Here is a 24797-nt window from a genome sequence, read left to right on the forward strand (position 1 = left end):
GGATGGGAGGATTAGTGGATGGGTGGGTGAGTGGATGGATGGGTGGATGGATGGACAGATGGATGAACAGACAGATGGACAGGTGGATAGATGGATGAACTGATGGACAAACAGATAGACAAATGGATGGGTGGATGGGTGGGTGGGTGGGTGGATGGATGGATGGATGGATGGGTTGGTGGATGGATGGGTGGGTGGATGGATAGATGTAAATGGATGGATGGATGAATGGATGGATGGGTGGACGGGTGGGTGGGTGGATGAATGGGTGGATGGATGAACAGATGGATGAACAGACAGATGGACAGGCAGATAGATGGATGGATGAACTGATGGACAGACAGAGGGACAAATGGATGGATGGATGGATGGATGGATGGACGGATGGATGGATGGATGGATGGATAGATGGATGGAGGGAGGGAGGGAGGGATGGATGGACGGATGGATGGATGGATGGATGGATGGATGGATGGATGGATGGATGGATGGATGGATGGAGAGATGGGTGGATGGGAGGATGGGTGGGTGGGTGGATGGATGGGTGGATGGGAGGATGGGTGGATGGGAGGATGGGTGGGTGGGTGGATGGATGGATGGATGGATGGATGGATGGATGGATGGACAGGTGAATGAACAAATGACCAAACATTATATTTACACACTGCCCTTAGGCCAGGTCTGTTTGTGTATAACCAGGCCAAACAGGAATATGATTTTCTAGGGGAGTCCCATGAGGGGTCCGTGACAACATGAGCATGTTTAGTCAGCTTCCTCTACCCGGTACAAGCTCCCCAAGCTACACAGCAGGTCCACCGTCCGTATTTGCTATGATCACTGTGTGGGACAGGGGTTGCCCCCACTCCCAAAACTTGGACCCTAAGGCTCGGTCCTCCCCGAGGGGAGGTCCTGGGAGCTGGAGAAGCCTGGTCCACTACCCACGGTGCCTCCGCCCAGCCATGCACCCCCAGGAAGCTGGCAGCAGGCCAGCCACATCCATCCTGGGAAGGTCCAAGCTGAGCGTCTTCAGCATGTGGTCCTCCCCTCGCGCTGTCTAATTCACTGTAGTATCACATAAGCAGCCTGTTGAGTTGGCAGCTGCATGAAGTTTTAACTAAGCTGAGAACAGGGCTGAGTCAGCCACAATTTAAGCTCTGGCCACGACGTGCCAAGCAGCCTGGGCTGCAGGATCCATGAGCCCAGATGCTTAGAAGCTCACCCTGCTCAGCATCCTCAAATGAAACAGAGGCCCCTCCTTTACGGGGCCAATGGCAGCGAACCCAGAAAAAGCCTAAGGAAGGGCAGCTTCTGCTGGTCATCTGGAAACTGGGCCTGTGGTTCCGTGAGCCTGAGGAGACCCTGGGAGCTGTGAGCTCTTCCCAAAGGGTTTGGACGTCTCTGGGCCCTGACAGCAAACAGAACTCCCCGTCCCAGAACTCCCTGTCCCAGCACTGACGGCCATGCCTCTGCTGTTGTTATGGGGTGCGCCGTGCCCCTCGTCGTGGCCCCCAGCTCTCACACAAGCTAGACCTTGATCAGCACCCCAGAATTACTCCATGAGCTCTGGAAGACTGCACGCCTCACAATCACCAGTATTGTCATCCCTGTGGGCAGATCTCCCAGTGAGACTTGGGGATGTCCTGGGATGTCCCTCCCAGGTGCAGAGAGCACCCAGGGAACCTGGTCCCCGCCAGCCGCGGCCACTTCAGGCCCCGGCAATCCAGGTCCCTCCAGAGGGGTCCCGGGGGCAGAGCCTCACCCGCAGGGTCCGAGGCGTTTCCCTCTGTGGACTGGAGGTGAGATTGCCCACAGGCTCCCTCGGTGACACATGCACCAGGCCCACGTTGGGACTGGGGGAAGCCTGAAACACAGGCTGGGCTCCCCGGGTGGACCCCATGGGCAGAGAGGGAAGCATCCCCACATTGCGTCCCCACAAGGCCCAGGACAGTAGGAATAGTTCAGGTCTCCCCAGCAGACTCTGGCCCAAGGAACTTGGAGAAGACCTGGCCACCAGACCCCATTGAGACGTCCCAGCCTTGCCTTTGGGGGCCCAGCAGGTGCAGCCCTGCCTCACACAACTGGTGTGAGCTGCCTTCACCAAGGAGAAGGCTACGGGCTTCAGTGGAGCCGGCACCTCACAGAGACCGCAGAGGTGCAGAGAGGGAGCCCCACCAGCCCTCACTCCCAGCCACCGCCATCAACACCGTCCTCCCAGGATAGCCCACCCCAGCACCACAGCCCCACTGGGCACCCACTCCCCAGGGGTGCAGGAGCCTGGCCCTGACTCCGTGCGGGTCACAGCTCCCACAAGGCTCTCACGCGGCTCCCAGGCCATCCTGTGTCATAGAGGCTGCTGGGTGCCTGGGCCCTCTCCTGCCCTGGGTGGCACAGTGCTTTGCCCCTCCTCCCTCCTCAACTGCAGGTCAGTCCCCAGCACAGCCGCCCGCCCCTCACAGCTCCCCTCACAGGGCCCCTCCAGCCCTATGCCCGCTGTGCTGAGCCCACGGTTCTGGAATGGCCCCTTTGTCCCTCCTCCCTCTGCTGGGGACACCCGTCCATAGCCCCTGATGTGAACACCCACGCATCTGTGCCCGGGATGGACCCTGACCACTCACTCTGCCCAGCCGGGTCCTGGCCCCCCTCACCTCAGCAGCCCCTGGGGGTCCCCAGGCCCCCTTCCCTGGCAGGGAGCCAGTCAGGGCACCCCAGGCCTCAGCAAAGATGCCAGGTAGTTCACGGCCAGACCCTGACGGAGATCCGGGACAGGTCCACCCAGGTGGGTCCCTACAGCAAACTGCACCACACATGGTGGCTCCTCTAGAGGAAAAGGATGACTCGATTTTTTAAAGGTGTGTTTTCTGGCCGGGCACTGTGGCTCACACCTGTAATCCCAGCACTTTAGGAGGCCAAGGCAGGTGGATCACTTGAGGTCAGGAGTTCAAGACCAGCTGGCCAACATGGTGAAACCCCGTCTCTACTAAAATAAAAAATTTGTCAGGCGTGGTGATGCACGCCTGTAGTCCCAGCTACTCAGGAGGCTGAGACGTAAGAATCGTTTGAACCTGGGAGGCGGAGATTGCAGCGAGCTGAGATCACATAACTGCACTCCAGCCTGGGCAACAGAACGAGACCGTCAAAAAAAAAAAAAAAAAAAAAAAATTTGTTTTCCACTGCAGGTTTGAATCTGGGTCAAAACACCTCTTAAAATCCTCCATTATGATAGTTTTTTACTCAAAAGCCGCACAAGGCAAGATTTGGCCTTTTGCAGGGAGGAGGCAGGCCGGAGGAAGTGGTGCGTTCTCCCGGAGACCCCCATCAGCAAGCTCGAGATGTGCAGTGAGGCGGCCCAGTGCCCGCGAGTCACGGGGAGCCCTAGAGCACCGCGCTGGCCAGCTCTGCACCCCCATCCTGTGTGAGCCCCCAACAAGTGCCTGCATGACTGTGTGAGCCCCAGGGAGACACGTCCCTGCCAGGCCCGGGAACGAGGGTGGCAGGGGCTCAGGGATCTCACGGCCACCCCAACCCCCCATCTGCCACTGTGCGACCTGGACGCCAGGCACCAGTCATGGAAGCCAGCGCAAACGTGAAGGCAAGAGGGCCCCCGAGAGCTCGTCCAGTCACAGCCTCGGAGCCTGACAGAGGGGAACCCACACAGTTGCTTCCAAGACTGTGCCCCAGCTCGACTTCTGGCGGGGCACTGCCCAGTTCAGTGCCAGACTCCTGGGACCTGTGCTGCCCTTACGGGGTCCAGGACGTGCCACCATCCTTCCCACGACATCTAGGAAGCTCTGCCCTTGATGGGCCCTGAGGGATGAAGGCTGGTCCTCATTGCCAGCCAGGTGCCCCACCTCGCTCTCCCTCCTTCCCCAGCCACATCCTTGGGCCGTGTCCATCTGCTCCAGGTGACGGACCTGGCCTCCCTGTCCCTGCTCACCGCCAGCTGGGAGGGGGTTGCCAGGTCCCAAGGCAGCTCCTGGACCTCTTCCCTACAGAGAGGTTTGTCCCCACCACCCGCCTCCTCCTCTCGGGCCAACCTTGACCGTTGCCTGCGGCCCCAACGTTCTTGGTCAGGAGAACCCGGAGGTGAAGGAACCCTGATGCGGCGGAGGTCATGCCCAGGGGAGCTGCATGGAGGAGCGGGCCGTGGGCAGCCAGATGGGCACCGGGCTCCCACCCGCGAAGGAGGTAACGGGAGCCTGTCCCTGCACTCTCGATTCTGTCATCCATTGCTCTGTCTGGGGGCTGTTAGTTACACAACTCTCGGCTAAGCCTCATCTTTTTATTTTTTAATAATTTTGTACTGTGGTAAAATACACGTGACGGGAAATGTACCATTTCTCCCATTCCTAAGTGCACAGTTAGTTCTGCGGCATGAAGAGCTGCTTGGTGTCCGTCACCATCATCCATCTCCAGAACTTCCCATTCCCTAAACTGAAACTCTGTCCCCAGTAAACCAACTCCCCAGCCCCTCCCCAGCCCCTGGCATCCCCCATTCTACTTTCTGCCTCAAGGAATCTGGCGGCCGTGGGACTCCCTGTGAGTGCAAGGACAGAGCACCCATCCTTTCCTGACCGGCGGGTCTCACCTGCCTAGTGCCCACAGGGCTGGTCCACAGGCAGTGCGTCAGAGCCCGTCCTCGGAGAACTGAACGCAGCCCCACTGCGCAGGGAGCACGTCCGTCTCGCCGACTGCACGTGGGATCCACTCCCTCCCCAGCTGCTGCGGCCAGTGCCGCTGTGAGCATGGGAGCACAAACATCCGGCTGAGTTGAGCCTCATCATAGCCTATATGTTCCCCAAAATAAGAAGGAAAAAAGTATTACTATGAAAAAGAAGGGGGAAAGTGAGCCAGCACTCACCCAGCCCGACCTACCCTCACCCGGGCTCTGCCCACGCCCCCTATCTCTGTCCACCAGAGGGGAGCAGCCCTGGGAAGCCCTGGCCCCACAGCGTCCGTGGATAGGCCCCAGGACACTGTACCCGGGTGAGCCCAACAGGAGTGAGTCCTCTGCCCCGGGACACTGCACCCAGGCAGGGCCCAGATGGGGGAGCCCTCTGCTCCGGACAGTACACCCAGGCGGGGCCTGAGAGCAGGGAGCCCTCTGTCCTCTGCCTCTGCTTCCTGCCTGATCCATGTGAGCGCAGGGAGAAGCACAGTGGCTTGGAACATGGAGCGGGCACCTCCCAGGGAGAGGGCAGAGGCAGGAGAGTGGCAGACGCCACGTGCTGCTCCCAAGCAAGCGGGTGGAGGGGCCGGGGCTCTGCAGGTCTGGGTGTCCGGAAGTCACCTGCCAGCCAGGCTCTCCCTGCAGCACCCTCGAGGGAGGCCTAGAGGAGAAGCAAGCTGGACCCCACAGCAGAGGTGGACACAGTACTAACTGGGCTGCCTCAGACCCACGCGCCAGTCAGCCAGGGCCCTCTAGGCTCACAGGGGGCTCCATGCTCGAGTTTACTTCACAGGCAACAGGAGTGGCCTTCGCCCCTCTTCTCTGCAAAGCCTACTGCCCTTCATCGCCTCCCCCTGCTCAGGACCAGCAGGTGCTTGGGCCAGTCTAGGGCAGAGAGGTTCCTGGGCTGTCTGGGTGAGCACTGCCCCTGCGTGGGTGGAGCCTGAGCTCAGGGCGCTCAGGTAAGGGTGGAACCCAGGTGCACCCTCCCCCAGCTCAGGGCAGGGTCTCAGGACAGACTGTTGACCTGGGGTCCCCTCGTGCACCCACCTGCCCTTCCTACCCCATGCTCTTCCCTCCACCCTCCAGGATGAAAGGTACCAGGGTTGCTGACACTCCCCTCTGCCTCCAGCCTCAGGGTTTCTGGGGTGGACCCAGATACCCACCTCATTAGGAGGCAGCATTGTGGAGAGAAGTGGAGAACAGGCATCAGTGTGGATCTTACTTGTTTGTTTGTTTGTTTTAAAGACAAGGCTCATGGTGTCTCCCACGCTGGAGTGCAGTGGCATGGGTGCGACTCACCGCAGCCTCGAACTCCTGGTCTCAGGGGATCCTCCCGCAGTGTTGGGATGACAAGCATGAGCCACCTCTCCCGGCCTAGGTGTGGATCTGAAGCTGCAGGTCAGGTCTCTCTTCTCCCTGAATTTGGGTTTTGTAAACCAGGCACCACCTGCCCAGCTCTGGGAGGCAGCCCTGGCCCCTGCCCACTTCCTGCCCAGCTGAACAGCAGGCTGGGCTGCACCTCCCCTGGCTGGGGGTTCTGGCCCCTACGCAGCACAGCAGTGACAGTGGCAGCGCCCCGAAGCAGGGCTCCTCCTGTGTCATCCAGCGGCCACACCTTACATGCGGCACCCCGCTCTGTCCTCTCCTGAGAAGAAACAAAGTCAGCACGGGGAGAAACTCAGGACCGCCCAGGGACCGCAAGGGCCTGCTCTTGAGGAGTCCCCGGGGCGTCAGCGCCCCCTGGCCTGGGCACAGAACAGCAGCACCTCACCGGGAACACTCAAACCCCAGCGATGAGTGACCCAAGGCACCCAAACTCGGGAAGTTCATCTTTCCTGGGGTGCTCCCATCCCCTAATAACATCCCAGAATCCCACAGGTGCTCACCCACCCCAACTCTCCCCACGCCTGCATGCCAGGACAGCGTCTGGAGCCCAGCCCCTTGGTGCCCTCGCCCTCTGAGATGCCCAAGAGCCCTGCAGCCGCGGGAGTGGCCTCATCAGGACGTACAGGGCCCCCGCACAGTGACGCAGCACCCACACGGCTGAGGCCTCCTGCCGGCGCCAGGCCACGTCCACGCCTCACTTGCCAAGAGCCATGGCTGTGGCCCTTCCTTCCTCGGTGCAACCGAAGGGCTTGCCTGGGAGAGTTCCAGATGCAATAGAAAGCTGCTTTGCCAAATAAAAAAAACTGTCAGAAACCTCTAAAATGTGAATCTAGGGACGCCTTCCAGGCACCCTGCTCTGTCCACAGCCAGTGTGGGCCGCAGTGAAGCTGCCTCTGACCAACCCCCTGCAGAGTGCGGAAGTTCGAGGGATGGAGGGCAGGGCCCCTCCTAAGGACCAGGGCAGGCAGGGGGAGGAGTGCGTGGGGAGGAGCTCGCAGGGAGGAGCCCATGGGGATGAGAGATCATGGGGAGGAAGACAGCTGGGGATGAGAGTTCGTGGGGAGGACCAGTGTGGGGGGGAGGACCTCGTGGGAAGGAGCACTGCTGGGGATAAGGGCTCGTGGAGAGGATGAGTGTGGGTAGGGAAGACCTCGTAGGGAGGAGCACTGCTGGGGATGAGAGTTTGTGGGGAGGACTAGTGTGGGTGGGGAGAACCTCGTGGGGAGGATGTGGGTGGGGAGGACCTCCTGGAGAGGATGAGTGTGGTAGGGAGGACCTCATGGGGAGGATGAGTGTGGGTGGGGAGGACCTCGTGGGGAGGAGCACTGCTGGGGATGAGGGGTCGTGGGGAGGATGAGTGTGGGTGAGGGGGACTTCCTGGAGAGGAGCACTGATGGGGATGAGGGATTGTGGGGAGGATGAGTGTGGGTGGGGAGGAGCTTGCAGGGATGAGCGCTCATCTGACCTTTGACATGGCCATCCCACTTCTGGGAATCTGCCCCAAAGATAACAGACAAGTCCAGGAAGGGACCCTATAGGAACAAGAATCTCCCCAGAAGCAGCAAAAACATAAATAGGATTTCAGCCACAGGAAGTCAGCCACAGGAAGTCAGCCTGCAGGAGTAAGAATGGCACTTGGGGCCGGGCGCGGTGGCTCAAGCCTGTAATCCCAGCACTTTGGGAGGCCGAGACGGGCGGATCACGAGGTCAGGAGATCGAGACCATCCTGGCTAACACGGTGAAACCCCGTCTCTACTAAAAAATACAAAAAACTAGCCGGGCGCGGTGGCGGGCGCCTGTAGTCCCAACTACTCGGGAGGCTGAGGCAGGAGAATGGCGTGAACCCGGGAGGCGGAGCTTGCAGTGAGCTGAGATCCGGCCACTGCACTCCAGCCTGGGCGGCAGAGCAAGACTCCGTCTCAAAAAAAAAAAAAAAAAAAAAAAAAAATGGCACTTGGCTGTGATCAATTCATCTCAATACAAAGGAATTCTGTGCCACAAAAATATTCATGGAGGTCTCTGTTTCCTGATGTGAAGTCTTTCCCAGCATCTAGTTGGGCAAAGGCACAGACTGGTGTGTGTTTACCAAGACAAGGTCTCCAGGTGGTAAGGATCATTTATGTTTTCATATCTGCATTTCTGGTTTTTCTGCCAATGATCATGTGTTCCCTGTATGTTGATTTTACTCCCAACATTTAGAAATAAAATACTTAAAGTTAATAAAGTGAGTGCCTCTTCTCCGAGCAGACCGTGACCTACTCCTTCGACTGCTCCCTGGTGGCGTGGCTTTCTCTTGGGGCTTGGCCCTCAGTGCACTCCAGCTAATTAATACTTTTGATATGGGGTAGAAGGTGCATTTCAGTATAACCCAATGTCCAGTCAATAAGGGAATACTTTTTTTTTATTTTAGATAGGGTCTCACTCTGTTGCCCAGGCTAGAGCACAGTGTCGTGGTCAGGCTGGGTGTACTTGATCCTCCCACCTCAGCCTCCGAGTAGCTGGGGCTACAGGCATGTGCCACCACACCCAGCTAACTTTTTTATGTTTTTTTTTGTAGAGACAGGGTCTCACTCAGTTGCCCAGGCTGGTCTGGAACTCCTGGGCTCAAGGGATCCTCCTGCCTCAGCCACCCAAAGTGCTGGGATGACAGGCATGAGCCACCGTGCTCGACTCGGGAAAGCTTCTTTTCGGAAGACAGCAAGCTGGTAAAGGCAGGATGAGTAACAGGATGAGGAGGCCGGCGTTCTGCAGCCACTCACGAATGGTACTCCAGGCCCCAGATGCCACTGGACAGCAAGGCAGTGGGAGATGAGGCTACCAGTCTCGGAGAGTGGAAGGGCCAGCACAGAGGCGAGAGACCCTCCGTACCCTGGAGGAGCACGGCCCCAGCACCTCTATGGTGACCGCACTCAGCATCTCCAGCAGGACCACCAGGCGCACACGGGGCTCCCGCCACACCAGAGGAGGGACCCGCATCTCCTGCCCCACGCACGGGTTGTGCTGGGCCGAGATGTGTGACTGCAGGTCCTCTGGCCTCTAGGCCCGATGCCTCTCAGATCGCAGGAGGCAGAGGATCCAGGTGAGCAGCTCGTGGAGGGCAGGGGCAGGTCCAGAACGCGGCAGCTCGGCCGGTGAGGCGCACAGCCCTCCAGACGCCCAGGAAGGAAAAGCAAAGGCAGGAGTGAAGGATTGCTTCGTGCTTATTTAAATATTATCTAATTAAATTATAAATAAAAGTAATTTTTGTTTATGTTTAATGTATTGAAATGGAAGCTAAAAAACAAATGGAAATGAAAGCCCGCTGGGGGGAGGGGCAGGCACGGAAGCCAGACTCCCCTGACGGCGCCTTGTTTGTGAATTTTGCTTTGGAACCATGAACACATTCACAGCAAACATTTTTTAAATCCTAGACGCTGAAAGTAAAAGGAAATAAATGAAGCTAAGGGTCCACCGAGTTGTTGACTTAGCCACACCAAGAGGGATTTTCTCAAGATTTACACAACCCAGTGTCATGGCCTAAGAAAAACCATGGGGTCGGGCGCGCAGGCTCACCCCTGTAATCCCAGCACTGGGAGGCCGAGGCGCGTTGATCACCTGAGGTCAAGAGTTCGAGACCAGCCTGGCCAACATGGCAAAACTCCGTCTCTACTGAAAATACAAAAATTAGCTGGGCATGGTGGTGCACGCCTGTAATCCCAGCTTCTCAGGAGGCTAAGACAGGAGAACTGCTTGAACCAGGAGGCAGAGGTTGCAGTGAGCCAAGATCGCACCACTCTACTTTAGCCTGGGCGACAGAGCAAGACTGTCTCAAAAAAAAAAAAAAAAAAAGAAAGAAAGAAAGAAAGAAAGAAAAAGGATTGAAGAGCTCTGAAATTTTTTTATTTTTTTTTAGTTTTTTAATTATATTATTTTCTATATATCAAGTAACTATGTTATGTATTAAGAACTAAAAATTGGCTGGGCGCAGTGGCTCACGCCTGTAATCCCAGCACTTTAGGATGCCGAGGCAGGTGGATCACAAGGTCAGAAGATCAAGCCCATCCTGGCTAACACAGTGAAACCGGCTCTATTAAAAAATACAAAAAAATTAGCCGAGCGTGGTGGCAGGCGCCTATAGTCCCAGCTCTACTTGGGAGGCTGAGGCAGGAGAATGGCATGAACCCAGGAGGTGGAGCTTGCAGTGAGCCGAGATCGCGCCACTGCACTCCAGCCTGGGCAACAGAGCAAGACTCCGTCTCAAAAAAAAAAAAAAAACAACTAAAAATCTGGCTGGACATGGTGAGCTCATGCCTGTAATTCCAACACCGTGGGAGGCTGAGGCAGGTGGATCACCTAAGACCAGGAGTTTGAGACCAGCCTGGCCGATATGGTAAAATCCCATCTGTATTACAAATACAAAAATGGTGGTAGGCACTTGTAATCCCAGTTACTCAGGAGGCTGAGGCAGGAGAATCACTAGAACCTGAGAGTTGGAGGCTGCAGTGAGCCGAGATCATGCCACTGCACTCCAGCCTGGGTGACAGAGCAAGTCCATTTCAAAAAAAAAAAAAGAATTTAAATTCTCAGAGTAAAAGAAAAAATCTGATATAAAATCCAAATAGTGAAAACCCTGTAATCCTAAATTTGAACTGGAAATATTAACACAAATCCTTTATATTATATATCCTAATATGAATTTTCTCTTTAAAAAATACTCTCTCCCTCCGTCCACAGAGGCAGCCTCGGGCATCTCCAGGCAGGACCCGGAGCAGCCGAGGCCCTGAGGCCAGCACAAACTGCAGGCACCGAGGAGTCTGTCCATCGCCCCAAGACGCAGCCATCCGAGCTTCCAAAGGCAATGGCCCCAACCGTGGAACGCCACAAGTGCAATCACTGCTTGTGGGCTCACGATGGAACTAGACAAAGCCGCTGGTCACCTCGGGGTCCTCGGAGGAGCCAGGGAGCCAGCCGGTCGCTCTAGACGCTGGGACTCGAGAAAAACAAGAATGTGCGGGGCATTTTGAAGCAGAAACTGTACTTCTGGGACCCAAGCAGTGGATAAGGGAAAATCCATCTTTACCGAAGAATTCCAGCCAAGAAGCTTGGAGGAAAGGCAGGTCAGATATTGACAGATGAAGTCATGCATAGCCCAGGACTGACTTCAAAACAGGATGGGAGCCAGGCGCAGTGACTCACGCCTGTCATCCCAGCACTTTGGGAGGCCGAGGCAGGTGGATCACTTGAGGTCAGGAGTCCGAGACCAGCCTGGCCAGTATGGTGAAACTCCTGTCTCTACTAAAGATACAAAAATTAGCTGGGAGTGGTGGCAGGCGCCTGTAATCCCAGCTACTCCGGAGGCTGAGGCAGGAGAATCCCTTGAACCCGCGAGGCAGAGGTTGCAGTGAGTCAGATCACACCAGTGCACTCCAGCCTGGGAAACAGAGCAAGACTCTGTCTCAAAACAAAAACAAAAAAACATGATGGGGAAGGGGTGCAGATACGCAAGAGGGGCAGGCGCTGTGCACCTCTGGGTGGGGGAGAGGGGTTCATTCCTACAGTTACCTGTTCCAAACACACAATTTGGACATTAAGATTTTTCATAATAAAAGGTAAAAGCATACAAAGACTTAATACACATGACAACTAAATGCAGTGTGTAGTCTTGACTGAAGTCAAATTTTAAAAAATCACAGGCCAGGGAGACTGATTTGTATAACAATAAAACTCCAGTCTCCTGCAAAAAAACAAAAACAAAAAAATGACAGGCCAGGCACAGTGGCTCACACCTGCAATCTCAATACTTTGGGAGGCTGAGGCAGGCAGATTGCTTGAGCCCAGGAGTTTGAGACCAGCCTGGACGATATGGTGAAATCCTGTCTCTATAGAAAATGTAAAAATTAGCCAGGCACGGTGGCACATCTGTAGCCGCAGCGACTTGGGAGGCTGAGGTGGGAGGATTGCTTGAGCCCAGGAGGTCAGGGTACTGTGTGCTATGATTGAACCACCGCACTCCAGCCTGGGTGCCAAAGCGAGACTCTCCCTCAAAAAAGAAAAGAATACAACTAAATAGTTTCTGAAAATGGACTGACAAGTAGCCAGCGTGGGGGAATTACCAATTTTCTGAGGTGTGATAATGGTGCCACGGCTCTCCCGCCTAAGTGACAGAGTGAGACTCCATCTCAAAAAAACAAACAAACAAAAACAAAAGCAAATGTGTTTACCTCAGGTGTGGTTATTCACGTCATGGTCCCACTTTCCCAGGCCTCTGGACAAAAGAGCAGAGCGCTCTCCCAGGTGACGGCACCATGTCCTGGTTCCGATCCTGTCTCCAGCTGTGCAACCCACATGAGGGAAGGCACATGGGACCCCCAGGTTAGGGTTAGGGTGTGAATGTTTCTGAATGTTTAAATGTATTTACTTACGGAAAGTGGGTTCTGCAGCCCTTCGTGCCCGACAAAGGTGAATGGTGTACAGGGTGGCCCTGGGGCTGGCAGTGGGGTGGCCAGGAGGTCCCATTGTGGTCCTGACACCCCCAGGACTCCCCACCTCAGTCCCACAACTGCAGTCCCTGCCGCACCGTCCACAGCCCCCTGCCTCCCACCCACCACCACCTCACTGCCTTCCCCACCCCCTGCAGGGCCCCCCATTGCTTGGGACATCACAAAGGTGACGATGACAGGTGCCGCACTCCCTCTTACCATCATCTCAGCAGCTGCCGAGCACACCCAGGGCCCGGGCTCCCTCCCCACCCCCTCAGCAGATGCTGGCATAGGCAGCCGTGGGCTCTGTCTCCACTCCTGAACACGCCCTAGGGGGATGGGGCCGCTGGGCACAGGGGTTGGGTAGACCCCAGCACCCCTCCTCACCTTAGAAGCAGATACCTACCTGCTGACCAGGCACCTGCCAGGCTCCATGGACACTAGCTCCCTCCTCCTCCTGGGGTCAGGGTCTCTCCCTCTCAGTGACGGGAGGACCCGCCTGTGACACGAGTTGACCTGGCAGCCAGACCGTGTGAAGACGGGGCTCTGGCAGCTTTGCCAAGAGACTGTCTTGTGTGTGGCCTGGCTTGTCTGGAAGGCGCTCCAGGCTCTGTTGTGTCCCTGCTGAGGAAGCCTGGCCAGCTCCTGGGACGCCCTGAGGTCAAGCGAGCAGGGTAGAGGGCACAACAGTCACCTCTAAACCTGTCGAACCACCTGCCTCCCTCGCCACAATCTCAGCAGCAGATTCTGGGATCTGAGCAGTTGAGAAGGACTAATCTTGTTTTTGAAACACCCCCCCAACCCCCCTGCAAGGCAATTTACTGCACTGCCTTCCTCAGTCCCCAGGAAGGCCGGACGCCAGGCCCTCAGCACTGAGCACATGTCTGGCCCTGTTTGGGTTTTGCCAGCAGAGCCAGGACGAGTGGACGAGGTTTTCCTCTCGGGGCCTCACTGTTTCCTGCGAAGGCTGCAGGAGTTTACACCTCAAGCGTGCGTTCCGCCTCGTAAGGGCCGGTTTCCACCTCATCTGTGCGCTGGGGTGTTTGTTAGTTTTTTTTTTTGAGACAGAGTCTCACTCTGTCCCCCAGGCTAGAGTGCGGTGGTGCGATCTCGGTTCACTGCAACCTCCACCTCCCAGGTTCAAGCAATTCTCCTGCCTCAGCCTCCCGAGCAGCTGGGATTATAGGCATGCGCCACCATGCCCGGCTAATTTTCTGGATTTTTAGTAGAGATGGGGTTTCACCATGTTGGCCAGGCTAGTCTTGAACTCCTGACCTCAGGTGATCTGCCCACCTTGGCCTCCCAAAGTGCTGGGATTACAGACATGAGTCACCGTGCCCTGCCGGGGGTGTTAGCTTTAAAGTCACGTTTTCACCTGACAGTGAAGAATTTCAGAAGCAAGACTTCTGCCCGCAAAACACCACTTTGTCCTTCATAATTGTAATGTTGAAGAATTGCTTTCATTTTTAATCAGTCTTAACAGTGCAACTTACTGGCGCCTACAAAGGACGGCAGGCAAGCTGTATTCAATATGCTTATGTTTTATTTACGTAGGTGGCACTTAAAATACACGATGTGTTTAGGGTTGCATTGTCCACAGAAAGCATCAAATACCACTCCACTCCCCACCAAATACATGATGTGTTTAGGGTTGCATTGTCCACAGAAAGCATCAAATACCACTCCACTCCCCACCAAAACCAAATAAACAGAGCCAACTCTTTGGCAACAGTTGTGTTAAATAACATCACAGATCACACTTGTTTCTGGCTTCCAAGCCTGGGTCACTGCTACATGGATTGCGCCAGAAACTTCCCGGCTTCAACACGGCTAGATTAAAATTGCTGGCATTTTAAAATCACATCACAGCTTTTCACAATGCCCTCAAGTCCAAGAGGACAAAGGAAAAAGGAACATGAACAGCAGATCCTCATGTGAAAGGGAAGGAAAGTCACTGAGAGGGAGCGTGCAGGGAAGAAGTCAAGGCAGCCCTGGAATTCTACTCCGTGCTCAATAAAAACAAAAAGTGAAGAAGCAATACATCATGCAAATGAAATAATGACCGGAAGGGGGTGCATCTAGTTAGAAGTGACTTTCATAAGGAGTCAATGTTCGCGAACTGAAACATTAGTTCAACCTCCTTGTGCTGTCTCTGGGTGTTTTGCGCATGTGTAAATTCCGGCCCGTTTTCCCCAGCACGGCCCTAACCCATGGACACTAGGGGAGGGTGCCGCTGAGCAAAAAATTTTGCTAACAATAATTAGCAAAAATCCGAGAAAAAAAAAAATATGGACTCTAGCAAAACCTACACCATATTTGAAGTTGAATTTGGACTACCTGCAGAGGATGCAAATTAAAAGAGCAAACAGAAGGAATGATTTTACATCTGATGGGATTCACGACAGCCTTCTATTGGTGTGGCGGGATTGCTCTGAGGAAAAGGTGCAGGAGTCAGTGTGTCACTTGCGATATTCTCTAAGTTACACTCCACTGAATTACTTTAATTTCAAACACTACGCCGCCACAGGAAAGAGCCTCATTTCATGAATGTTACTCAGTTAGCTGTCTGCGCCCTACTGCACTCCTAAAGCTAGAAATACTCCAGCAGCACGCGGAGTGGTTGAGTAGCCGAAAAGAATGAAGAGGATCCGGAAGCACTAGAGGAAAATGCTAGCAGATTGAGCGCTGGAGAGAAGCAGAGAGTCGCGGCCGCATCCCAAAAGTCTATCCCCGCCACCCGTGCCGTCAGCCCCGTCTCCTGACCCTGCTCTGACTGATCCGTGATCGCATAATCCTGCCGAGCGAGTGTGGCCTCGAGACAGTCCTGCCCCAACGCCGCTACCTAGCGCGTGTGCACGACCGCGCGCCGAGCACGGGGGAGCGCCAGCGTCCGGGGGTGCACCGCGCGCCTCGAGTCCGGTCTAGTGATTGCCTTTGGTCGACTTCTTCTTCTTGGACTCCTCTCTCTGCTTCTGCTTCTTCCTCTTGCCACCTTCTTTGAATCCTAAGGAAACACGGCTTGTAAAACACTGTGCGGAACAGCACTGCTTCCCCAGCAAGAGCCAAACATGTTTTCTCAGTATTTCCCCACGTTAAGAACAAAAAGCAACAAAATGAAGTCGTCTATCTGGGCCACACCTGCACCTCAAAACGGGAGCTGACTTCCCAAGGTGCACGTTGAGAACCGCTCACACTACCCAGAGAGCTTCGCCACCCTGCAGAGAAGTGAGGGCTCCCACCTATCCAAGCTCCGCCCAGCAGCAGAGCTAGAAGCCCACCCTGGGCCTCAGCCCCGGAACCCCGCCCTGGGCTCCCCTTCAGAGCGCACACTGGGCCTGCGCAAAGCTGCGCCCCGCTGTGGGGAGGGTGTCCGCGGTCTCCTCTGCTTCCCCAGCCGGCCGCAGTGCAGCCTGTCTGCAGGCAAAGCCTTGGCGTGGACTGGCCTCACGTTTGCGGGCTCTGTGCCATCCGGCGTGGGAAAGTCCCATTTCTTATTGGAGGAAAGTAACCTTTCATTTTCCTTTTGCTAAAGCCAACGGCTGACACTGACTGATCCAGCTGAAGCGCAGGGAGAAAGACGCCCACCCTCTGAACATCTGATCCAACGTGCCAGAAATAAACACCTCTGGATTCATTTCTGCAGAAATTGTCTTGGACTCAGTGTGTGCCAACATGGGTGCAGGAAACGGGCCTGATGTTGAATTTGGCCACAATTGTCAACATGACGGGGCACAAGGAACATGGCCGGCAGCAGGCAGGGCGGGCCTGGGTCCCACACGCACGGGCCCTCGACCTGCCAGGAGAACACTCCAAAGACCCACGCAACTTCACATCGTGGCATCGTGCCTCACTGGGAGGAGCCTGCTCACAGCCCTCTCCGGGGCCTCAGGCCCTGCCCACAGTCAGGACTTGCCCCAGAGAATCACAATCATGGTGGGCCGAGTGCCGGGCTCCAACCACATGCATTCCACGCCCAGCTGACGGCCGCCATGCTGACCAGCATGTCACAGGTGCAAGTCCACTGAGTGTGGCTCACGCGTGTCCTGGACCACAGTGGGGCAAACACACGTGGACTTTCAAATGTGCCGTGGCTGTCACCACTGAGCACTGCCCGGACCCCGACAGCTCTCCACGGGAGGGGACAAGCCTGCAGATCCAGTCCACACCCACAGCCACACACCACGCCACTCGCCTGTGGCCTGTGCACTGTGGAGGCTGCCACCTTCGCAGCTTTCCACTAGAGCCGAGCGCGTCCTAACCGCCCTACGAGGGAGCAGCGCAAGATGCGCGTTCTGCGAACCGCCAAGCGTTCCATGCTGCGTTTTTAGGAAATGGGCCTTAAGTTACGGAAAGAAAGAAAGAACGGAGGGGCATGTGCGCCGTTGGCGGCTGCCAGGCCGCTGAGGACCTGCTTCCAAAGCAGGGAGGCGGCTCTGCAGAAAACGCAGAGGAAAGGAAAGGAAGCGGGAGGAAGCCAGGAGATCTCCCTCCCGAGGAGCACGCAGGGAACCCCCCCTGACTGGAGCGCGGCCTGGGCAGAGCCAGCTCTCGGAGGCCGTGTCCCCCAGAGGATCCTCGTGCCCCAGGACCCGAGGGACCCCGTGGGATGGGGGCGGGGTGGGGGGTCAGCCCGGCCTGAGGTTCCTCAGCTTCGGGAAAGCAAACTTTACCAAGACTCCAGAACAAAGGGAGTAACAGGAGCTCCTTTAAAACAACTGCTGCCGCTGGTCCTTTACGAGTTAGGGCCGAAAAGCCTGAGGTGACCACACTGCAGTCACCCTCACCGCCCTGGGGCTGCCGGGGAGGGTGGCGAGGGGCGGGTCCGCCACAAAGAAACCCCTTTCCGGTCTTCTTCAAGCCTCCAATATTGCTGGGCGTGGTGGCTCACGCCTGTAATCCCAACACTTTGGGAGGCTGAAGCCGGGGATCACCTGAGGTCAGGAGTTCGAGACCAGCCTGTCCAACATGGAGAAACCACATCTCTACTAAAAATACAAAAATGAGCCAGATGTGGTGGTGGGCGCCTGTAGTCCCAGCCACTCGGGAGGTGAGGCAGGAAAATCACCAGAACTCTCGAGGCAGAAGTTGCAGTGAGCCGGGATCATGCCACTGCACTCCAGCCTGGGTGACAGAGCGAGACAGTCTCAAAAAAAAAAAAAGTCCAAAATTGAAGTGAGAAAAACAGAGCAGGCCCTCCTGTCACCTGAACCTCCTGCGAATCACAGACATGGCCTTGGGCACCGGCTCGTGGGCTCCAGACCTTCGTGGGACTGCCAGCCTCGGGCACAGACCACAGAGGCACACTCTCCCATCAGCGACTACTTAAAAATTCGTCCTGATAGAAAAGGACTTCTGGAAACTGTTGAAAACCCTTAAGTATAAATACACAAATTAGTTTCATTAAAAAGACAAACTTCGAGCCGTTGAAAGCTGAGGGCAGGGTTAGACTGCAATCTTTAGTTGGAGCTCCCTTCTACAGCATTCTGTCCTACAGCATTCCGTCCTACAGCATTCCGGGACAGGCTGCTTTCCTCAGTCAAAAAAGTAAAGGACCTGTTTTACTCTTTCTTTCATGTTTAGTCATTTTACTTTTCCTTTTTTAACAGTTACATGTTCTTGATATTCCTACAGTAGGTATGGAATTCATAAACACAAAATCTCACTCGTCCTTTCCAAAGCCTGAGTTAGGATCGGGTGGGTTCCCGGCAGTGCCTCTGTCCTCTGAACTAAGGCAGGGCGAGTGCTGGGGTTAAGGACTCCACACAGCAGCAAATGTCAGCCAGGGAACCCCACACCACGCAGCAGGGACAGGCGCTCCCCGCCGACCCGCCGCTCTGCTGACCAGGATAGGAGCACCCCCAGTACCCTGTACTCCCCAACATTCCTGCTTCCACTGACTGCACCCCGTTGTCAATCACACCAGACACAAGGAGGGGAAATTCTTGCAGAAGCAGTACGTTCCGTATTTTGAGGGGTGCATCTCAAGTCAGAGCTCATTTCCAGCCTAAAAAAAATCATGCCCTAGAACCGCCCAGGCCTGGGGGCTGCACACCTGGCTGTGACTCCATGAGTGGAAGCTCGCTCACTCCTGGGAGCTCCAATAAGACCTACTCGATTCAGGGACTGGTCAGACGGCTGGAGGCCAAAGCAGGGGCCATCAATACTGCTGGGTGGCCGGTCTCCTCACTGCGTACTCCTTTTTCAGGAACCTTGCCCAGGACATGCCAATCCCACAAAAAGATAGTGGGATCTTCCAGGCACCCAGAGGCCTGGCCGAGAATCATGGGTTTTCCGTGACAAGGGGCTTCGGGGAAAGAGAGACCTTCAGTGACACAAAAATGCAGCAAACCAGTATCCTGACTCAGGAGCCTGTGTTACCGCTACAAAGTCCCCTGGTCAGCACACCCAGCAGGCTGGAGCTAAGGGGTCTGCACCCGTGTGACTTTGTCATGCCCACACTAGCACATGCCCTTGTCTGCAGGCATGTACAGTTGTTCCGATTTGGTGGTGCTGGTGCTCTGATCCCGATACAATGAGTGAGCCTGCAGGGGCGGAGCCTTGCTCAGCCTCTTTCTTGTCACCCACCAGCACCCTGGAGTTGGTGAGTAAGTCGCAAATGGCCTCTGCAGAGACCAAAACCACCCTGCTTTGCAATTTCACTCTAGTTCTGTCTCCAACTCTGCAGCAGCTTCCTGAATCATCCATTGAGTCAGCTTTGTCATCTGTCAATAAGAACTTAAGTAAAAGTCTCTGACATGTGTTCATTATATATTTGTATGAAAATCACATCTTTAAATCTTTGATGGTTACTTTGGTATCTTCAAGATCTTATGAAGCGATTAAAAAGGAAACAAATGAGAGGAAAAGCGGCCGGGCGCAGTGGCTCAAGCCTGTAATCCCAGCACTTTGGGAGGCCGAGATGGGTGGATCACGAGGTCAGGAGATCGAGACCATCCTGGCTAACACGGTGAAACCCCATCTCTACTAAAAAATGCAAAAAACTAGCCGGGCGAGGTGGCGGGCGCCTGTAGTCCCAGCTACTCAGGAGGCTGAGGCAGGAGAATGGCGTGAACCCAGGAGGCGGAGCTTGCAGTGAGCCAAGATCCGGCCACTGCACTCCAGCCTGGGCGACAGAGCGAGACTCCGTCTCAAAAAAAAAAAAAAAAAAAAAAAAAAAAAAGAGAGGAAAAGCTCTGGGACGGAAGCTCCCCAAAGAGGATCCGGGCAGAAACAAAAGCCATCACTGGTCTCTTTGCTGTAAGGGTTTGTGTTGGGATTCAGCAGTCAGCCAGCTTTCCCCCTCAGAAACGGTGCATGGCAGGGAAGCCGAGGAGACAAACTGGCAAAGCCGTGAGGCGCGGGGAGAACGGCGCCTGCCTCCCACATCAGTCCTGCCCACAGCTACAGTCGCTGGGAGGAGGAGACCAGCCCAGTTCTGAAATACGGGTGTGGCCTCAGGCCTGTGCTGGGTGCTGTTCCAGGAGTCTCACCTCACTTTAAACATGGCTCCTCCAGGCGGCTCGCACCTGTGCACCACATTCTTGGGGCCTGGGAAATCACAAGGCTCCTCACAGGCCAGGCTTCCGGTGGCCTCCTCACCCCAGTGGTTCAGGGACACTACAGCTATGACCCTGCTCTATCCTGCACCTTGCAAAGACCCATCGACAAACAGTGCGCCCTCCCTACCGCCCTCAGACCCTTCAGTACCAGGAGTGCACAACAGATCCTGGGGAGCCTCCCTCACGCCCGCTCAGTGCAGGGATCCTGGGGAGCCTCCCCCACACCCACTCAATGAAGGGAACCCTGGGGAGCCTCCCCCACACCCACTCAATGAAGGGAACCCTGGGGAGCCTCCCCCACACCCACTCAGTACAAGGATCCTGGGGAGCCTCCCCCACACCCACTCAGTACAAGGATCCTGGGGAGCCTCCCCCACACCCACTCAGTACAAGGATTCTGGGGAGCCTTCCCTCACGCCCACTCAGTGCAGGGATCCTGGGGAGCCTCCCCCACACCCACTCAGTGCAGGGATCCTGGGGAACCTTCCCCACACCCACTCAGTGCAGGGATCCTGGGGAGCCTCCCCCACACCCACTCAGTGCATGGGGAGTTCTTTCTGGGTGCACACAGCCTGCAACTGCCTCTGTTTATCACTCAGTGACACAGCACACTCACATGGCAAAGTCGAGCACAGCAGGGTGGGCGGCCAGCCAGCTGGAGGGGCTGCTGGGCCCACCACAGGCATCGCGTCCTGAGGCTCTCATGGCTGGGGGTGCACCTTCCGTCCTCCTCGGAAGCGTAACCGGCAACTGTGCTTCATCCAAGGAGGACTGGAAGGGGCTAATTTTTCAACAGAAAATTCCATGAAGGGAAAGGGAGAGGCCTCCCCGCTTCTTCTCCTGTCCTGCTTAGGCAGTGCTGTTCCGCCCACATCCACAGAAGTAACCTCAGGACATCCGCTCAGGCCCCCCAAACCCAGAGATCAGCCATCCCTATCTTCCTGCACGACAGGAGCGGCTGCGTCCCCTCACTGTGTGCAGTGATAAGAACCAGAGGGGGCACAAATGCTTCCAACCGATGCACGGTTCACACTAAACAGACCCTGGGCTGTAGTACACAGTCAGGGCCAAGCCCACATGCACAGCACGTCCTCTGGGCGACCCAGAACTTCTCCGGGGCACTCACTTCAGAGACTCTCCAGCTCCCTAAGAGGTGGGCGGCGGGCAGGGCGGCCAAGAGCCCCACGGCGGGTGACGGGCAGACTACGCTTCACAAGGACGTCTGACTTGAGGGGTCTTTTGTTCTGCACCCAGCGCAGAAGAAGGCACGAGAAGGTGAAGCTGATGGAGGGGCAGGAGCAGATGCAGACCCCCCCAGCACCAGACCGCCTGGCCTAAGCCACAGGCCTCAAGCTCTACGCTGAAAGCTACGGAAAGGCACGTCTACGGTAAAAGCAGCACCTGGCACTGCTGTGGCAGCTCTGTCATCCTTTGGGGAGCAACACACTGTGTAAAGGACACGGGGACCCGGTTTTAACGGTGGGGGGCCCGGAGCCACCGTGGCGTGGGGGCTGCGGGCGGGAGGGGAACAGAGCGAAGCCACCTCCTCCCGCCCCGCCCTCCCCCGCCCGCTCAGGTCAGAACACAGCAGCACAGGCGCGGTTTGTGTCCTCGCCGTCCTCTGGCACCCACGGAAGTCTCCCTCTGGGCCTGCTCCTCGGCTGCCTCCCTTTGCACACCTGCTGCGGACGCGAGGGGGTCCCAGGGCCCGGGTGCCCGAGGTCGGTCCTGCTCGCCCTCCTCCTCATAGAGAGAGTGAGGCGCATGTCTGAGCAGGGAGGCGGGCCGGGGCGGCTTCGGCGGGCGGAAGCTGGCAGGCTGGGCTGGCAGGGCGTTCTGGCCTCTCCGCATGCGTTCCTCAGCGAGGGCATCCTCGTCGGCCACACCTGCAAGCACAGTGGGAGAGAGACGGCCGTGAGTGAGCGGCAGCCGGCCCCCTCCAGAGCAAGGTCTCCCTGACAGACGCGTCATCTCTGGGGAGGAGAAAGAGGTTATCGCCTTTCTTCGGTGGCACCGCCGGGGCCAGAACTTAAGGCTCCGAGTGGGAAGAGAGTCATCTGAAAATCACCCCGCTCCCTCCTGAAGAAGCGGCTCCCCGCCCCACCAGCTTTGGCACAACCAACACGCCCCTTCCAAGAGCGAGAGTGCCCCCCTGAAATCACAGCCCAGGGCTGACAAATTCCCTGTCAGAATCAGCCAGCTGGGCCACCCTGGGGAAGAAAGGCTCTGGGTCCAGCTGGCGATTTCATCCTCCGAGTCCACACACAGAAGACGCACCCTCATAAATCTGTGGCCGCGGCAACGGTGCCCAGGGGAGCCACAGCTCCGCCCAAGGCAGGGCCACGCCAGTGCAGCGCCAGCTCTGGCCCCGCACAACACACACACACCCCCAAGACAGGCCGGCTCCTCAATGCTCTGAAAAGTTGTGCTTTTATTAATCTTTTGAAATACAGAAAAAGTCATTGGAAGGCCGTGCATTAAAAAAAAGAAATAGAGGCCGGGCGCGGGGACTCACGCCTGTAATCCCAGCACTTTGGGAGGCCGAGGCGGGCAGATCATGAGGTCAGGAGATCGAGACCATCCTGGCTAACACGGTGAAACCCCGTCTCTACTAAAAACACAAAAAATTAGCCGGGCGAGGTGGCGGGCGCCTGTAGTCCCAGCTACTCGGGAGGCTGAGGCAGGAGAATGGTGAGAACCTGGGAGGTGGAGCTTGCAGTGAGCTGAGATCCGGCCACTGCACTCCAGCCTGGGGGACACAGTGAGACTCCATCTCAAAAAAAAAAAAAATACAGAAAAAATGTTTTGAACACTGATGGATACGAGGAATAAAAATAAGAAAACAATATTCGCAGAATGATCTCCACTGTGATTCTCTGAAGGTGTGAGTGACAGTCGCTGTGTGGATGTGAGGGAGGCAGCAGCAGCTCCAGGAGCAAAGCATGTGAGGCTGTAGCTGGTGGATTCCTCGTCCCTCTGTAAACTCTAAAATGTGTCTAAAACGTGTCGCACCCAGCACTTCGGGCCCCGAGCCCTGCGCAGATGTAAAGCGAGGCAGACCCCTCCCGTGGCACAGCACGGAGTTTATGCCAGAGGCGGCCCGTCCTCCTCACTTCCCCGCCGGCACTAAGGAGCACTCAGCCACTGAAACGCGCCTGAAACGCAACGGACTGAGATCGACGGACATTCAGGGGCTTCTCCAATTAAACTGGCCCGTACGCCACTTCCATGCTGAGTGCCAGGCCCGGGGCCCACCCCAGGAGCTCAAATGTGATCACCCACAACGGACACAACTGGCTCTGAGGTCAGGAAGGAACCTGCTCTCAGGCTGTCCCCTCAGGCCAGGCTCTGGTCCTTGGAGACCACGATGGTGATGCTCACCTAAGGAAGACCCTCACACGAGTGCAGAATTCATCTCCAAGACCTGGGCAACTCGCAACCTGGGGCCTGCGTGTCCCCAGAGGGGAGGGCAAGCCTCACAAAACCCTAAAGCTGCAGCACGGCGCCCACAGGGCTCGGTCGTTTCTGGAACTCAGCAAACCCAAGAGGAGGCGCAGGCCTCAGATGTCACCTTCTACCCCCATCCTATTTCCCCACACTGTGAACACAGAATGTAATTTTGGGGACCATTTAACCATGCACCGTAAATGCAGGCTGTGAGGCTTCACCTATGGCACCCATTGTCAACACCGGCCTGCACGTCCTTCACCTATGACACCCATTGTCAATACTGGCCCGCACGTCCTGCCAGGGGACCCCAGGGCCCCTGCTGAGATGGCTACACCAGGAGAACACACGCATGTCTCGGCATCACGCAGAACTGCTGAGCTGAGAGGGGTCACCTAGCCCGGGGCCAGTTCTCCCCTTGGGAACTCCGTGTGCTCACGGGCAGAATGAACAGGTGGCAGGGCTGCTGTCTGCGATTCTATGATGTGAGTGAAGGAAAACAGCCCCCAGCACACAGGCCGTGCGTGCGGGTGTCATGCACACACAGCACTTCCTGAGTGTGCCCGCGGCAGGAGGAAATATGCCAGGGTCCCCTGACCAGGCCCCAGTTGCAGGCTGGGAGCGAGGAGGGCTCTGGGACAAGGACACCCAGGATGCAGCTTCTCAGCAAACCAAGCTGTTTCCCAGCTGCCTGGACCCTGGTAGGAGAGCGGGACACATGGAGACAGTGCTGCGAACTTGCTGTTGTGTGGCAACATGGCTTCCAGATCTGACACGGAAACTCAAAGGGGCAGGCTGCCCCGGTGACACCTGTGGACCCTGGACCGTCCCAGCCCCTTGGACACCAAGGAGAGACTCAGCACAGCTGCTCCCAGGGCACCACGTCCCACCTTGGAGGGAGAGAGGAGAGACGAGGGGACCCACACACACAGCAGCAAAGGGCCAACCGGAACCTGCCGGTGCCAAGCCCGTTCCCGCCTCCAGGAGGATTACACCCAATACTCCGCCATGACTTTGAAGATTATACTTTGCCAACTAATGTAGAACATTTGAGAAAAAAATTTAAAGTTTCTGGTGTGTGACACACTGAACTGGACCCTAAATATCGAGAGCTGTGAAGTCTTCCCCGGCACAGTGATGCAGCAAGAGCTCTGTGACTGCCACCAGAAGAGCCACCCACTGCCTGGCCCAGCCACACACCCCAGTGCCCGGGAGCTTCAGAGCCAAGCGGGAGCCGCTCACCCGCCCCACTCCGTGGGGAGGGAAAAGGGGGGCAGG

General features: G+C 56.4%; 1 protein-coding gene and 2 long non-coding RNA genes across 4 annotated transcripts in view; 2 read left to right on the forward strand and 1 right to left on the reverse strand.

Moving 5' to 3' along the window:
• The first annotated feature begins 1437 nt into the window (after nt 1–1437).
• Nucleotides 1438–4650, forward strand: LOC139362666 (uncharacterized). Its single transcript, XR_011621805.1, has 4 exons — nt 1438–1796; nt 3269–3443; nt 3993–4185; nt 4512–4650. It is a non-coding gene; the product is annotated as an uncharacterized lncRNA (long non-coding RNA).
• LOC139362667 (uncharacterized) lies at nt 4650–6946 on the forward strand. Its single transcript, XR_011621806.1, has 4 exons — nt 4650–4766; nt 5460–5581; nt 5915–6067; nt 6588–6946. It is a non-coding gene; the product is annotated as an uncharacterized lncRNA (long non-coding RNA).
• Nucleotides 6947–14038: 7092 nt separating this feature from the next.
• The window catches only part of LOC105474977 (DnaJ heat shock protein family (Hsp40) member B6), an 84076-nt gene continuing 73317 nt past the window's right edge, over nt 14039–24797 (reverse strand). The window contains exons 9-10 of one of the 2 annotated variants that reach the window (XM_011729931.2): nt 21752–21958; nt 14039–15517 (exon numbers count right to left, since the gene is read on the reverse strand). In XM_011729931.2, coding sequence (XP_011728233.1) covers nt 15435–15517; nt 21752–21958 — 290 coding nt within the window. In that variant the 3' untranslated portion in view covers nt 14039–15434. Of the gene's footprint in view, nt 21959–24797 lie in introns of both variants that reach the window. The other variant, XM_011729929.2, reaches the window with a different exon arrangement.

Source organism: Macaca nemestrina, chromosome 4, assembly GCF_043159975.1.
Source record: "Macaca nemestrina isolate mMacNem1 chromosome 4, mMacNem.hap1, whole genome shotgun sequence".
Classification (NCBI taxonomy): domain Eukaryota; kingdom Metazoa; phylum Chordata; class Mammalia; order Primates; family Cercopithecidae; genus Macaca; species Macaca nemestrina.